The sequence below is a fragment of the Haemorhous mexicanus genome, chromosome 10, assembly GCF_027477595.1.
Source record: "Haemorhous mexicanus isolate bHaeMex1 chromosome 10, bHaeMex1.pri, whole genome shotgun sequence".
Taxonomy (NCBI): Eukaryota; Metazoa; Chordata; class Aves; order Passeriformes; family Fringillidae; genus Haemorhous; species Haemorhous mexicanus.
This window is the reverse complement of record NC_082350.1, coordinates 15,822,423-15,839,331: the sequence shown is the minus strand read 5'-3', so window position 1 is coordinate 15,839,331 and position 16,909 is coordinate 15,822,423. Positions and strand designations below refer to the sequence as shown.

General features: G+C 49.1%; 1 protein-coding gene across 1 annotated transcript in view; it reads right to left on the bottom strand.

Annotated features, from left to right (window-relative positions):
- P3H2 (prolyl 3-hydroxylase 2) overlaps positions 1–15,052 on the bottom strand; it is a 64,552-nt gene extending 49,500 nt beyond the window's left edge. The window contains exon 1 of the mRNA XM_059855492.1: positions 14,582–15,052. Within this exon, the coding sequence (XP_059711475.1) occupies positions 14,582–15,037 (456 nt within the window). The 5' untranslated portion in view covers positions 15,038–15,052. The remainder of the gene's footprint in view (positions 1–14,581) is intronic.
- Positions 15,053–16,909: the final 1,857 nt, after the last annotated feature.

The following is a 16,909-nucleotide window of genomic DNA, read 5'->3' as shown; positions in this document are numbered from 1 at the left end:
TGCTTGTTGCTGAAGACATATTTACAATAGGACAGTGGCCTATTGTAAATATGAAATCTTCTACTATGAACTAGGAGAAAAAGTGATAACAATTTTTGGACATGTTTCAGCGATGTGAAAACCCAATGCACACTACCTGAGAATAACCCTGGTTAAACATCTCTGCCTTCCTGGCCTGGAGAATGAGTCCCTCCTGAGAAAGGACCAAATCCCCTGTGGAACAGTGCTGGCTCTTCCATACACCTGGCACAGAGGCTCTAGGAAGTGAAAGCAGAGCTACATGGCCTTCAAAACCTTCCAAAGTGACAAGCTGAGAGACATGAGCAGCAGCTGTGTGCTTTGTGCAGGGTTGAGACCCTGTGAGGTATGGCCACCAGCTCCCTCTCTCCCAGGCACAGTGAGCCTGCCTGGCTGCTTCAGCCCCAGCAGGAACTCTTGCTCTGGTTTTCTACAGGAGGAAGTTCAAATCCAACCTTTTAGCAAGTTCCTCCTTTCAAAACAAACAAAAAAAACAAACCCATCACTACCCATCCTCCTCAAACCTGGCACGGGCAAGTGCCCCTCAATAAAGCAGCATCCCCATGACCTCCTCCTCCAGGTAGGCACAGGAGTCTGCCAAACACATCTGATGCTGTGACTCCTTTCCCCAATTCCTTTGCCACTTCTCTTTCCTGCCCCACTTTTCTTGCTTACATTTCACTTTCAGCTCTCCCATGGGTGGAAGACAAAGTGAAACATGCTCCAGAGCTGAAATTTCAGTTCACCTCGTGAATTTGAAATCAAGCAGAGTATCAGCTTTCCAAAACAAATCTCAGTGGATGTTGAAATAATTATTTTTCCAGAATTTTTTTTTTGTTTGTTTAAAGTAAAGCAATATGAAAAATAGATAAAGCCTTGCTGGAAAGAGAGAATCCCTCTAAGCAACTCTCCTCAAGCAGTGCAGCTGAGACAGAATGAGCTGTCAGCCCTGCTCAGCCCCATGGCTGATGGGTCTGACTCTCCTTGCAGTAGCTCATGCTGATTGTAGGAGTCTTTCTGGTGAAGTTCACCAGAAAGAAGTAGGGATGTGTGTAGAAAAGATTCAGAAGGTAATTTATGGTGAGCTACAGAATGGGATTTATGGCCATAAACGGCCCATTGGGCCATAAAGTCGTGGGACAGAGGGATGGGATTGGGTTTAGGACATTAGGACATTTAGGACACTTCACCCTTCATGCTCAGCCAGATGAGTCCTGTGAAATGAAAGCTGCTGCCCCTGGACAAGGCAGCTGGCTTTCCACATTCAGTCCAGGTCCCAACCAGAAAATGTTTGTAAATCAGGAACCACTCCAAAGAAAACCCTTGAGTCACATTTTTTACCATGATCCTATCAGGCTTTGAAGGCCTAAAACAAGGACAACCATTATTCTGCGGCCTGATGATGATTTTGGACTCCCACTCATCTGAAATGCTCAATTTCCCCAGGTCCCAGGGATGTTATCAGGTTTTGAGGGCCCTTTAAACAGCAGCAGCAGCAGCTCAAGGAGAAACATCTGGAATAAACATACCAAAGGTACTGAAGTCAATGAGATCTCTGCAAAGGTAGTAAGGAACGCCTGGCTGCAAATGTCTGCTGTATGGAGCACAGACCCTGCTCTGCTGCCTGTGGAGCAGCTTTAACAAAGGGCTGGAAGCTGACCTGCCCTGGACCTGCATGGCTGACAGCCACACCTCCTCTTTCATGTGCAGGACAGTTGTGACAGTGCATTGTCACAGCTGGGTGACTGCTCTCCTCTGAGGGGACAGTTAGCTTGTGCCCTGTTAATAGGCCAGGCAGCACTACTGACTCTGAGCAAACTGCTCCATAATTGGCCTTTTGCAGAGCAGGACATCTTTAATTAATCTGCTACTGTTTGTGTGTTCTGTTCCTGCTGGAACTCCCTCAGAGAGCACGGACACCAAGCAGCGCATCTGACATTCCCCAAATTTGTGATGTCAGCCCTGCCTCACACACTGAGTGCCTGGTGTGCAATTACTGCACATCAAACTCATTCTACAGATGGGCACATCAGGGCTGGGAGTGCTGGGCTGGAGCAGACCCAGCCACTGCTGTCCTGCCCCCCGGACTGTGCTGGTGTCTGGGTCACAGGCTCCCAAATCAAGCACACTTGGGGCGATCAGGCGGCTGCTGCGCCTGAGCCCGAGGTCTGCCAGATCTCATCTGGGCTCTGTGCAGAACAAAAACCCAGCAGGCTGCATCCAACACACACACTTCAATGCACAGTGCAGCTGTGCCTTAGTAAGTCATCAGGCATTAACCTGAGTCATTAGAACAGATGTGAGTCCACAGCAAGTACAGGCACCACTTCAGCTCTTTTTCTTTCTGAATAAGCTGTGTCACACTCCCTTCTGTTTATCCTTACAACCTCCATCCCAGTGCTTTCACATGAAAGGACAGATACAGCATTAGACACTGTACACAGTTTTACTGCTAATATCAGCAGGTCTCAAATCCAGACACCTGTGAGGACTCTGCTAAATCCATCACCAACTTAAAGTGCAGTCCATCAGTCAGAGCAGTTGTCCTCAGCATGGACCAAGATCAAAGTGTGCAGCTCAGAAGGCTTCAAACCCTGCTATTTTCAGCAGCCTTTGGTACATATCTCTGCCTGAAATTTCCTAGCACTGACATCCTTCTGTTGTCACCCATCACTGGTTGGACAAAGTCTCTGATTGCACTCAGCAGCACCCTGGCTCTGAAACAAGAGATAGCTGAGTGTTGCTTTTTGGCTTATAATGCTAAGCAAAAGCAGATCTAGTGTTCCGTGCTCAGGACTGCTAAAGCACTAAGTGTAGATAACAGCAGAGAGCCAAGCTTGCTGGCACTTAAAAGGGACAATACAGCACAGCCAAAATTCTACTGCAGTTTTGCAATAGGGGAATCTACAAGGATAACCTCCAAAATGCCTGATGATCCTCCTGACAGAGAGGAAACACTATGAAAAGAAAAGCAGATTCTCCCTTCCTTGTCTTCCTACAATTTTTACAAACAGCAAAATTAAAACAGTTGAACTCTCAACTGTCTGGACTTAGGTCTCCTCCCTCAATAGCAGAGAATAACTTCCAAAGCTGCCATTAAGTGGCTTAAATAAGATGGACAGTAAAGTGGTTGACATAATGCACTACTGACCCAGCTGTGCCATTGACCAAGTGGCACTTAAAAGCACTGATAACATTCACTTGGCACAGTAAACCTGATCACTTCCCAAACCAGGCCTTTCTAGGCTTGAGTACATTCTTAGCCCAATGAAATAATCCCTCACTCAGGGGCTAAGCACTGCTGGCTCTTACACCTGAGCACTCCTTCCCATCTCAGGTAGACAAACACCTAGAGGGTTTTCCTGTCCATCTCCCCAGCTCCATGCACATCTGTGCACACACCTAGAGCATGCAAGAGCTCAGCTGGCAATCCTACTTAGCAGGACTTTGTTTTTCAGCACAGGCTGGCTGCAATACCAAAGCAACCCCAAAGAGCAGCACAGAAGGTCCCAAGGGACCTGGAACCCTTTCTGAGCAGGGCTCCACCACTTAGGAGCTGGGCTGTAACATCCACCATGTAAAACAGCAGCAGAGAGACAGGAATGTAAACAATAAGCCTGAAACATGCAAACCTTCACTATCTAATACTTCTCAAAAGCATCACGAAGGACACTATGGCTTCTACACTGTGCTTTTCAAGACAGCTGAGTGTATCAATTGCTGGCAACTCAGTGACAACTTTAAGAGCTCTAACTTTCAAAGAGAAAGTCCAGATGAATGGTTATCAGGTCTCTCTACCTGGTTTGGTTTGATTCAAAAAGGATTAGTGGCTAAAAATGGTTTATTTACAAGTCTGTCATCTAGCCAGACTTCCCAGCAAGGATCCACAAATATATTTGGAAAACAGAAGCACAGTGATTAAAGAAACAGTGATTTGGAGTTAAAAACATCACCGTGGGAAGCCTTGTGCTACAGTGCAAAAGTCATTTTCTAGGGACTGTTTTGCTGAACAACCCAAACAGTAATCAGGTTGGAATGAGTCCCCCAAGATGGGAAAATCTCTTTTGTTAAGCCCAGATCTCAGTTTGGCAACATTCAAAGAATCATAGCCTACTCCAACTCCCAGAGCTTCAACTATCACATGGAGGAGTCCAGCTGCCAAAACTGAAACTGCCCTGCACATCCCAGGCCATCAGGGAGCTACAAGCCTTGTCCTCTACAAAGCAGTGCCTTGCAGAGCTGCCTTCTCTCACACTGCTTGCACAAACAGGCACTGATGGCCCGTGCTGTGCTTTTGTTACACCCAAGTCACTGAGGCTACAGGAATGAGACCTGAGTCCAGCATAAAGCACTGAGTGTGGGTAGGATCTGCCCCCTTGAAGGGTGGTGAGTCTGGGCAAGGAGTGCTCAGGGTACAGTGAGAAAGATTCTGCAGTTTGGGTGGAGGAGAGCAAACTCCAGCAGCAGGAAGGGCAGCTGAGAGAGCACACAAAGGTCATGCTGATGGCAGAGAATGCAACAGCTTCTGCTCCCCCATGCAGGCAAAAGTGCTGCATGAAGCCAGTTTGAGCCTGGCTTCAGCTGGGACTCAGCTGGAGACACAGCCCAGACACGGACATGACCTGGGGAAACAGCTCTGGGGAAGCCTGGGGATGTCCTCTGCATCTTCACATACACACATGCCTGCAGTGAGCTGCCACAACCATGCAGCTCAGCCTAGGATGCTCAGAAGGGATGTGCAATTGACAGCTGAGTGGACAAGCTGCTTCCTAAAGTGGCACATCACTGTTTTAGTTGGTACTTGCCTGCCTTGTAGCAGGATCCAAGCTAAAACCAAGTTTTACTGAGCAGCACCCCAGTGAGCCAAGGAAGCTGGCTGCAGGAGTCTGTGACTGACCCTGGAGTGGCAACTCCAGAGAAGCAGCAGAGCCACCAGGGTGCAACACTTGTGTTAAAGAAAATGGAGTAGGGCTGCCAAGCAAAGAACCACCACCTGCCAAAAGACATTTAAAAGATCTTAAAAGATATTTAAAGCAAAGGGAACAGTGGTGACCAGCAGCCCACAATGGGATCTGCAGTTAGAGCAGCACCCTGCAGTGCCTACACACAGTGTGCTGAGTGCACCAGGGTAATTAAGAGCACAAGATGCACCAGCACCACTCACTCAGCAAACCCTGCCCCAACCACCTGCTCTCAGCAGCACAGATCAGGATCTGCATCACCATGCAATAAAAGCCTCTCCCAAAGCACCATGAGTTCCCTCTACAACAACAGCCTTTCCTCAGCCACCTCTGGAGCTCAGGGCACCTCACAACTCTTGGTTAACAGCCTGCAAACACATCCCCAGGATCAGTGCTGCCCACAGGTAAGAAAACTGCTGTCCATTCTCATTCCCTGCAACAGAGAGGCCAGCAGCTCCATAGATAGGAAAAATGCAGATAAGACACATTTTCCTCTCTTTCACTAAAATATTTCACTAAAATCTTCCTTTCAGACTATCTCAATGAAACTTTGCCGTTTCTCATCTGCTTCCAAAGACACAGAGTAACTCAGGTCACAGATGCCCCAGAATATATATAAACCTTAGAACAGGCAGTGCCTTGGCAAAAACCACTTTAAAAGCAGCTTTCTAAGCAAGGGAACCAACAGACTGTGCTTCAGTCCCTGGGCAGACACAGCAACACCTTCAGCAAATATTCTGAAGGATATTTTCCAAGCTCTTTCTCTCTGTACCCCACTGATCTTTCCTGGGAAGGAATATGGCTGGCTCCATCTTCAAAAGAAGCTGCACTCATAGCCCTGGGCAATGAACTTCAGCACATCTCCCCACTGCACCCTCGGGAGTCCAGCCCTGACCTCAAAGAGCTGTGGATGTAGGCAGTGCCCTGCTTGCAACACTTTGGGGCAGGATTTACCCACCCTTTTTTTTTCAGGCAGAAGGCACTGTGGATTCATGTGCTCCCACCTCTAACTTTGACAGGACACAGCACAGTCTCAGGCTCATCTTCCTGCAGGGATATGATGTGAGATCAAGGCCACCATTGCAGTTGCTTTAGAAAACCCATGGTGAAAAGCAGCATGTTGGTGTCTAACAAATATTTTTGGGATGTTTCTGATTTTTTTTTTAGTTTGGGTACACCAGGTACATTCTGCTGGTGCAGTCAATTTCTGACAATGAGTCTTCATTTTCCTCTTTTTCACAAATTTTCTGCGCCTTCCCAGATGTTCCCATGACCCTTAATAAAACCTTCAGTGCTGCAAAGACAGAATTTTCTCCTGTCTGTGACTAACCCATATGTAAAACCTGCTGACTGCTCTGCACCCCTGGTGCTGGTGACCTTCTCCTGAGCTGACTGCCTGCAAACTTTGCCTGACATGAGAAACAGCATTAGGGCAGGGAGCAGGGGACAGTGGCACTGCCACCAGGCCACCTCTCAATGGCTGCAAGGGGACACGTTCCCTGTCACACCAGCACAGTCAACGTGCTGTCCTACACCCTATCTGCTTCCCATCCCAGCACCAGCACAGACTCAGCCTTTCATCCAATACTGAAAGAACGTGTTTTTCTCCGCTTTTTTTTTTTTTTTTTTTTTTTTTTTAAGTGAACAAGAAGCTACAAGTGAATATTTGGCCTTCACAACTTATGGGCTGCAGCCAAACCCTGCCATATGTTCCAGCTAATACATGTGGGCTTTGCTTCTCATCCAAGAAAGAAAAAAAGGACATTTATGAGTTGGGATTCAGCAGGATCATGTGGGAAGGAAGGGGTGGGGAAGTGATGCTATTTTGGTTGCTGTAATTATTTGGTGGCCAAATCCCTGACCCTTGACGTCAGCCCTGGAGGGTCTGTTTAAGTGACCAGTTGTCATGGAAAGGAGAAGGACTGGTTGGGAGGTACAGGCTGATGAGGAACAGTTCTTTGCTGCCTGAACCCACCCACAGGCAGACCCCCTGCCTTCATTAGTCACCACCAGCTCATGGCCAAGAAATAAAAATGTCAATACCTTCTTGCTGATACATTGGCTGGAAACACAAGCATGCAGGGAAGTTCGTGCCCTCCTTCCTGCCATCCCTTACTGCTGAGACACACGGGCCAAGTCCTGAGCTCAGCTTCCCCAGTGCTACAGCACAGAAACTCCAGGGCCCTCAGCTGGGTCACCCCGGGTTCACATCCATTTATCCAAACTCAGCCTGGCCTCACTCCAGGCTACACACATGGAAATATGCCCTGTGCAGAGTACAGGGGTTCCTACTCCTTGGGAACAAACCCAATCACAATGACTAATTCATACCACCTCCAAAGGAAAAAAACTAAGATAAATAACCCCTCAATTCCTCGCTCCAGACGTCCAGCAGTGCTTTGAGCCCAGAATCCTGCTAGCAAGGATTCTGGGCTCAAAGCAGTGCTCAGGAGGTTGGCAAAAAAGCAACAGCTACTGCTGGTGCCATCCACGATGAAATCACCAGTTGTACAAGAAATTGGAATAATCCTTGCTGAAACCTCAGCCACAACTCAAGAGTGCTGGGCACAAGTTTGCTTAGCAGGGCTAAGCTGCATTGCTCATTCACATGCAGTCCATCATCAGCTGCCGTTTGTTATCCCTGTGGCCAAGGACAACAAAAGGGCTCTGCAGAAGCCAGAGCCGAGCTCTCAGACGTATGGATGAGATTTAACAGGCAGCTCACAGAGCCACTTAACAAATCCCAGCACACCACGGCACATGGACAGGGCAGTTCAGCAGCAGGGCTCTGGCAAGGAGCAGCCAGCAGGGGAAAGCGCAATAACCACAAGGAACTAAGGAGATGCAAGAGCAGGGAAGGGGCAGGTTCCTGGGTCCCATCCCAGCAGCAGGAGTCTGGGCTCTGTTGGTGCCCAGTTTTGTTCCACTTGGGATATTAACCTGCACTGGGAGGCCTTTAGATCAAGGTCCCAAAAAATCCACTCAAACCATGTGAGTCATACCTGCCTCATCCATCATCCAAGCCACATCACCAGAAATAAGGAGGAATTCAGGGTTACCTTGTCTTCTCCAAAACACTGCAAAATATTGCAGGCTGGGACCCACTGCACTGGGTCTATAATTAGTATGTTTTTCTATATGGTATATTTTGAAGCCCTGGCACGACTGCATAGCCATGAAATGAGAAAGAGGAATTGGGCAAGACAAAAGGAGCAGCCCTGGCTATTAAATGGATGATTACTAGGCTGTATGAAATGAGCTTAGTGGGTCTCAGACCAGTAGGTGTTTACTGGTTGTGTCCTGATTTGCTGGGCAGTGCTGAAAGAAAACAACCAAACCCAAACACTCAAAAAACAAAAGAAACCAGCAGAAAATCACTACAACCAGCTAGTCTAATTTTTAGTACATCACAAGCCCATACTCAAGTCCAAAAAGTCGAGACTGGGACTCCTGTGAAGACACTGAGACACCTTCATGACAAAGATGTACCTAGTCTGCATTTGCTGGCAGCAGAATTGAACCACTGGGTCACCTTCTTCCCTCTTTGACAACACTTTCAACTCTAAACACTTTAGAAGCATTTCATTTGAAATGGTCAGCAAGAACAGGAGCAGGGGCAGTTGGGTCAATGTCCCAGGCTTAGGGCAGGACTAAATATCCTACTCTAAACCCAGGACACTGACCCAACCATCCAGACTCAAAGTTTTCCATCCCCATAAACTGAGTTTATTTTTGTCCTAAATAATTTTAACTTTCTGAGCACTAACATTTACCCTCTGCTGAGGAGTAGGAATGCTTTCTCAGAAAATCTAAATAAAGAGACGTTCCAAGAGATTAAGTCTCAGATCTGTTTATTTATCCAGTATCTGAGTAATACCAATTCTCAAGATTGAAGATAAATAAACACCACTAATAGTAAAAATCCAAATAATAATGATTATCTGACAGTTTTACTATAGGTCTTCATCTGAGATGTCACATAAATCCTGCAAAAACAAGACCAACTGCACAGACAGACTTTGCAGGACAGGTGGTGCCTGTGGTGAGAAACAGCTGCTCCCCCAAAGACTTTAAAGTAAGAAGTTTTACACATTATTCTGTGTCACTGCCCACGAGATGCTGCGCATGAAACCACGTTTCCCCAAAGGCTGTGGCTCACCCCAGGACAGGACCCCATTATCTGCTTAGGTCCATGCAGCACTGTGGCTCAAAAGAAAACTGAGCAAAACATTAATGGAAAACTGCCGTCCTTGAGTGAAACAAACCAAATTCCCTAAGCAACTACATTGGTGTGAATGCAGAATTGCTCCACAGCCCCTAGGTAGGTGATCCACATATCCCTCACAGAGACAAAAATCTCTGGCCCTGTGAAACACACAGAGGTGGGCAGTGAGTAGTTACTGGAGGTGGGAAGGATTTGGTTGAAGTGTCTCAACCACTGTCCTGAGGGTTGGTACACTCAGACACCCAAAGGTGGCTGGTGGAGAGATCACATAAGCACTGGCAGAGGACAGAACCACCAGACTGGAGCGCTTAAAGGCCAAGGTTTACATACACAACTCCCCTCCCTTGGGTCTGGATTGTCATAATTACGGAGTTTTCAAAGGCAGAACTGGAGTCGGGCAATAATCTGTATCACAAGTGTTTCTAAAGTTTGGCCTCACACTTGTCCCTTTTGTTTCTCTCCTGTGGTCTTTTATCAAGTGATTATTGTGCCTGTTGCAGACATCTTGGTAGTGTGGGTGGGCAGGACAGCCCAGAGTGACCCAAGGACAAGCTCCCAGTGGTGCCTCCAGCACTGCCCCATCTGCTGCAGTGTGGAAAACCCAGCACTGAAGATAAAAGTGGGAGTTCTCCCCAAACAAGACCTTGTTTTTTTAAAAAAAGAAATAGCTTTAAAGAACAAATAAACAGTCTCTCCTACAACTCAGAAAACCTAAACATTATTGTTTTATGCTTGCAACACATGAAGTCATGATGGTAACAGAACTGAAAAACATCTCAGACATGGCAAGGGGGAGCTCAAGCCAAAGACAGGATAAGCCAGACATAGTCAGGCTCTTGCCCCTTTTGCTCCACCTACAATCTGGCATTACTAAGACAGAAGCAACGTCCAACATGCTGGAGAGTTGTTTTATTTATTGTTTTAAACCCAAGCACAGGCTAAAAGGCTTTTTCTCATCTAGATCCAAGGCTGGTGGTTACAGACTATGCACGTACAATTCCTGCCATGCTTCACCGATGTGCAACGGGGCATCCAGCAAAGTGGGGAGACAAGACCACTGCAATTCAGTATTTACAAACTGGGAGGAAGTGCTCAGCAACAGCACACCACTATCCACAGAAAATTAAAGCAGGCTATAGCCATCAACCCAGCAAGCAGGCCAGGGAATGCTGTGGCTGGTAACAGGATGAGACAAAGGAAACAGACCTCAAGGGGAGGGTCAGTAAGCAGAAGAGAAATAAGATTTGGTTTTGCAATTGACACAGTTATCAACTTTTCCAGGTTACTCCTTGTTTTTGGACCAAACTGACTTGTAGAAGTTAGACTAGGGACTGGAAGTAGTGCTCTGTCACAGGGTTCATGGCAGACCATCCAGAGCAAGCTCCAACACGGCTCCTGAGTCAGCAGCTCGCAGCAGCAAACACTGTCACAGCGCACATTGTGTACATTTCCTCCTCCTCTCACTCTCAGAGCTAGAAAAACTCCAAAAAGCAGGGTTAGGAACATCATGGCCTGCAGGCTAGGTTTTTACAGAAACAAGATGACTACAGCAGCAAAACAAGAAGGACATGACTAATAAAATATTTAAGAGGGCAAAGTGATGCTGCCACACCCACCTGCCAAGCCCAGAGGTTATTGCTTTGACAAAGACCAAGCAGACAGCACAGAACTGAGACTCACCAGCATTTGGCAAACTGTCCAGCCCATGGGACACGACAGCAGAAACCCACTGAAGAACCTTTTCACTGTGGCTGGAGAACCCACTACATGCATTGCATGTTTTCATCTCCTCTGTTTCCACTCCTTCTCAAACCCACCCCACCCTAACTGCCTCCAGCAGATGCACCTACTATTTCCAAATTACCTGAAAACACCAGCTATCCTAGGAAAAGGAGGAGTCTTCCTACTTAAATACATATTGAGAAGCCACAAAGTAGTCTTGCAAACACATGTGGATTTGGGCTGCTTGTTCAATGCAATCTGTCTACAGTCTGTAGAGTCTGCAGTCAACTTCAGCAGCCTGATCCCGAGCCCAAAGCTGACAGAGACCCTTAGCTGAATCCACAAACTGTCCCATTCCTGCAATGCACCACAGCCTCTCCCCACATCATGCCAGAGTCACCAGAAACACTCAGATCATGTCCGTGAAATAGAAAGGTGGTCTTCAGAAGACCACTGTTTCTTTTTCAGAAAAGTATGGATAAATTAGGAAATAATTGATAGGATGATGGGGATGATCACATCAAAGGCTGATAGAACATGTTTTTTTAGAGGGACAGAACTGGTATTTCACCTACACACATCAGCACCTCCCTGCCCCTTTACAATGCTCTATGCAGAAATATCTTCAGCATCTGCTCAGAAGCAGGAGCAATGCAGCCCAGTGCTGCTGCTGCTACTGTCGAGTTTAAAAATTCCCAAAAAACCGAAAGAAAAGGAGGAAAAGAAGTCCAAAACTTCCAAATCTAGCACCAGTTTTCCAGCAATTCACTGCAGAGTCTCATTCACATTCACATCATCACAACTGGGTCAGGCTGTGCTGGTGCTTGCTCTGCAATGAGAGACCAGAGGCAGTGGGACAACCCCACCTGTTCCCAGGCCACCAAAAGGCAGTGGGGAGCCCTGCCTGCTCCCAGGGCATCTGGGTGGCTCTGCTGCTCCCAAAACAGCAGAGGCACACACAGTGCTGGCCAATGTTAGGCTGTGCATCTGTCCAGCAGGACCGAAAGCCTTTGCTTTTCCTACCCCACAGGAGTGTTGCAAGGATTCGTTCATGTATATTCAGCACCGGCTCTCAAAGCGCTGCACAAGAGCCAAACCCTTCCATTTTTTTCATCTGTTCCTTGCTCTGTCACTCCCTCCTGACGGGATGTTTCTCCCCTCCTGAGAAACAAACAAGCACGAGGTCAGCAAGAGTGGGAGGTGGGAAGCACATTCCAGGCTGCTCCTCTTCTCTCAAACCACAAATGGCACCAAACTCTGCCATCCTCCCAGTGCTCAGCATCCTGGCCTCGTGATGCAGCCCAGGGAGGAGCTGGACAGGGTACACAGCAGGGTGTTTAACCTCATCTCATTTCCTCTTTGGTTTCAAGAAGCAAAACAGGAGGGTGGAGTGGCCACCCCCAGAGCTGTGCAGCCTGTCTGTGCACCCACAGCAAGGCAGGGGGCTCTGCACAAGCCCCACTTGGAAGCTCCCCTTTTCAGACAAAATGCTGAGCAGTTGCTGCAGCCAAAGTCAACCCAGAGGATGTGGAGCTGATGCATCCCAACCCCCAGGGAACATGCCAAAGCCTTGGCACTCAGCCTTGGCATGAGGGGATGGTTCACATCCAAGCGTACAACAGCAGACCTCGTGTTTGGTGCAAGTGCAGGCAAATCCCATCTGGGGTATTTTCTCCTGTGCACAGACTTGTTGAGCCAGAACAAAAGGGCAGTCCTGGGAGCAGAGCTCAGGTACAGGCAGCAGCCAGGTGAGGACGTGGACAAATCACTGCAGGGTGCTGTGAGGGACCAGGTTGGTCAGAGTGCTGCTTACAAAACCCAAGAGAATTGGAAAGGGTGAAAGAAAGAGGTATTAAAAACGTGAACAAATCTAATCAGAGAGTAGCATCCCTTGGCTCCAATGCCTGACACCCAGACAGCCAGGTAAATAACAAGAACATCTACTACTCCATCTGAGAACAGTGAAATCAGTGCTAGCATGAACATAAAATCCCCAGATGTTGCAAAAGCAAATTGAGTCACACATAAAATAAATTTTAAAAGGGCTGTTTTCAACACATTGCTTTGATAAGCTTAGAATGCCATTTTAAATGAGGAAAACAACCTCAGTCTCAGTAGAAGCATATATGCAAGAACAGCCCATACCCCAAAATTTTCTGGGGTTTTATATATCAATTTTACTGAAGTGGGAGACAAAACCCCTATTATTTAATTTAGAGGAAAGTTCTTCAGTGAGATTTGACATCAGGGAGTCTGAAAGAGGCTTTGAAATCAGATTAAGAAATCACTTAATTTTTTAGCATGACAAATTTTGCGTCACTTCCCACAGATGCTGACACTACATAGAATATCTTTTATAGTAAGGACCATCAGCTGCACTGGCACTGCACACAAGCCAAATTACAGTTCCAGTTCACCCCCAGGATTTCTTTCAGGAACTCTATGCATCACACGGCCACTAGAGTTTAAACCAATGCAGTTCTAGTCCCTGACTTGTAAAACTGACATTAAGGCAATGACAGAAAAGGAAGCATAGAAAAAGCAATGTTGCTGTGATTTTCCACTAGGTTTGAATGCTGATGGTTTGCCTCCTTGATGTTGCTGCACCACAGGCACCAGCACTGCCTAGGAAAGATGTTTGCTTCTCCACCTAGAAATGGATTTCAGCAGAATCACTCTCCCTGTGCACCACTAGGCAGGTCTTCACCTATTAAGTTGCCTAGAGCAACTTAAAAGTTATGAATGTAAAATAAAGCAGAAATCCACAGGGAGATGTTCCAGAAATGCTTTAAACATTCTGCTTGGCATGAAATGAAATTCCCAGAGTTTCTGTCCTTACTAGTCATGAACAGAAAGACTTACTACAGGTAGCTGGCTTGACAGAGCACAAGTCTCGAATGAATAAGAAAAATACCATTATCATGGTGTGGGCTGCTGGGAGGGAGTTGGGTTTTGGTTTTTTTCTCTGTGTTTTTTTCTTCTTTTTGGCAAGGAAGTTCAAAGAGTAACATCATTTTTCTCAGGGAAGGCACCAGTTATAAGGCAGAAGTTACTGGGATAAGAGGATGATACTCAGGATGTCAGCAGCTGCTAAATACTGACTGCACACCGTTACTTTGCAGAAATACTGCAAAGTATTTCACTTCACATCAGGACAATGACCATCAGGTCCCTGGAACACAGGTTATGTACCTTCCAGCTTCACCTACAGCCCAAGCTCCAGAAATAATGGAATCAGTTCAGGCTGTCCGAAAAGGAAACACCTCTGGCAGAGGGTGTTGGGGGGGTACTGAGGGGTTTCTGGGGGTTTTTCTCTGCAAACTGAAGGCAGACAATTTTCAGAATTACACTGTGTCACATTAAACCAAAAACATCCTTTCCCAAAAGCAAATAGAAAAAACACCCAAAACAAGTCAGGAAAAGCACAGGTGAACCAAAGCTGGAGGGAATCTACGTTGCCATCCAAGACTCTCTCTCTCTCTCTCTCGGGAACTGGCCATGACCACTGACCGCACACACCAGAGAGAACGTCGTGCGGATCACACCTGTACAGCTTGGGAGAGATGGCAGAGGGGGAACACCTGGGATGCTCGGGTGTATGGAAGCGCGGGTAACTCTTTGGAGAGGGCGGTGAGGAGGGCCGGGCGGTGCCTACCTGGATGTAAGCGCGCTGCAGGTAGCTGTAGGGCACCCTGCGCTGGAAGTCGGCGCGCACCTCCTCGGCGGCGCGGTGCCGGGACACGGCCCCCAGGCGCGGCTCCTCGCAGCGCCGCACGCACTCTGCGCGCCGCAGCACCGAGCCGAAGAACGGCAGATCCCCGCCGGCGCCCGGGCCCGGCTCGGCCAGCCGCACCTGCGCTCGGCACAGCCGCCGGCACCGCAGCCGCGCCGCCCGCAGCTCCCGCCGGCTGCGCAGCGCCCGCTCCAGGCACCGCGCCGCGCCCGCGAAGTCCCCGCCGTAGTACGCCTCCACCCCGCTGGCGTAGAGCGCATCGAAGGGCTCCAGCGGGCCGCCCTCCGCCGCGCACCCGCCGCCCGCCGCCGGCAGCAGCAGCAGCGGCAGCAGCAGCGGCAGCAGCCGGGCCCCCCCGCGCCGGCTCCCGGGGGCCATGCCCGCCGCGCCGCCGGGACGCGCCGTGGGCAGCGCGGTGCGGGCGCGCTCGGGGCGATGGAGCTCGGCGGCGGGATGCCGGAGGGTCCGGGGTACGCGGTCCGCCCGGCGGGCTCCGCGCAGGGTGCAGTGCGGTCCGTGCAGCGGCGCCGTGCAGCGGATTCCGGCGCGGTGGGATGCGGGGGTCCGCGCCGTGCAGTCCGCCCGGCGGGCTTCGGGGATCCGTGCGATGGATCTCGCTATAATGGGACGCGGGGGTCCGTCAGCGGGAGCGGGGCTCGGTGCGGCGGGCCGGGGCGCCGCGGGCCGGGCGCGGGGCTCGGCTGCGGTGGCGGCGGGGCCGCGGCTCCATGCACGCCCGGCCTGTGCCGCCTCCCGCGCCGCCGGCACCTCTTAAAGGGCCCTGCGCCGCCGGCCCGGCCCGCCCCGCCCGGCCCCGGCCCGGCCCCGGCCCCCCCGCAGCGAGCCGGGGGCGCGCAGGGGGCGCGGCGGCAGCCAGGGCTGCTCCGAGCATCCCCGTCCCCCGCGGCCGCAGGGGTTCGTGAGTGACGTCGGGAAATGTAAATCGTCCCGGGGAGATGTCAGTGGCCGCAGAGGCAGCAGACTTTCCTCCCGCTTCTCCCTGCCTTGCTCCGCACCTCCTCCTGCCGCTCCGCATCCCCGCGCTGGCGGCCTTATTCAAAGGATGCTTGGTTTTGTCTCCCTGCGAGGCTGCTGCTTGGAGCCGTTTTTCGCTGGGCTCTCCACCCCACTCGCCTTTCTTACCCCGGCACCCTCCTGCCTTCGGGAATTCTGCAAATAAATAATCTTGGATGGGCACAGTGAGTGGCTGGCGAAGCTTTTTCAGCTCCCAGCTGTGTGTTTGTCTCAATTCCTCCAAGATTTCTCTCTTCCAATGCTGCAATGCCCTGCCCTGCCAAAAATGTTACTTTTTTTTTTTTTTTTGCATGAATTTTAATGCTTTCTTGTGACGAGACACTTGGCAATGCAGACTGGTGACACATGAAAAAAATATCTTAGTTGGCATTTTAAATAATCTCGGTGTTGAACACCTGTCACCAAGAAGTTTTTCATATTAACACAGTTAATTTGGTTGAAATCAGCTGTTCCTGAGTGAGAGGGAATGACCAAACCCTGAATTTGATTAGGTGCTTTACTGTAAGATGTTCTGGGCTCTGCTACTCCAAAGTCTGTGCGAACAGCACTGTTCTCAGTAGGGTGTCTCACCACACAGGTATCGTGGCCTTATTTCTTTCAGACATTTCAGGAACATCTCTACAGATATTGCCTATCTTCTCATAGACTAAAACAGCTGAAAATGGGAAATGCTTGAAATCCACTTGGTCCAGACTTTGTTACTGCAATAAGCCAGATGTTCCTCTCGGTCATGCTGTGCATCCCCCTCTGCTGCTCCAGTGACTTTGATCAAATCATGCCTTGTTTATACTGCTGTGTCCCAGATCAGAAACAGGGCTCAACAGCCTCTTATTGGGCAAGTGATCAGATTATGGAGTCAGTTTACCACAGTTTCACATAAAGGAAGTTTTTTTCCACATGACTAGAGATTACTAGAGTTCTTGGTGAAGATCTTTCCCATCTGGCAAAGATTTCATAATAATTTTCCTTGTTGAGTTCTTGCAAATCGGCACAAAATGTTTTAAAGGTTTGGGTGTCCCTCCACCCTTCTGCCTGCCAGGTTGGCATGCAGGGGAGGGTATCACAACAGGAGAACCCAACCCTGAAAAGGTATCTGCAGTGGGAGGGGTACATGCTGTAACCATTTGCCTGTGCAAAACAAAGGTCTCAGGTCCAGAAAAAGCCTTTTGCAAAGAAAAGTTTATCAGCATTCCACTGGGAGCACAGGCAGCATTA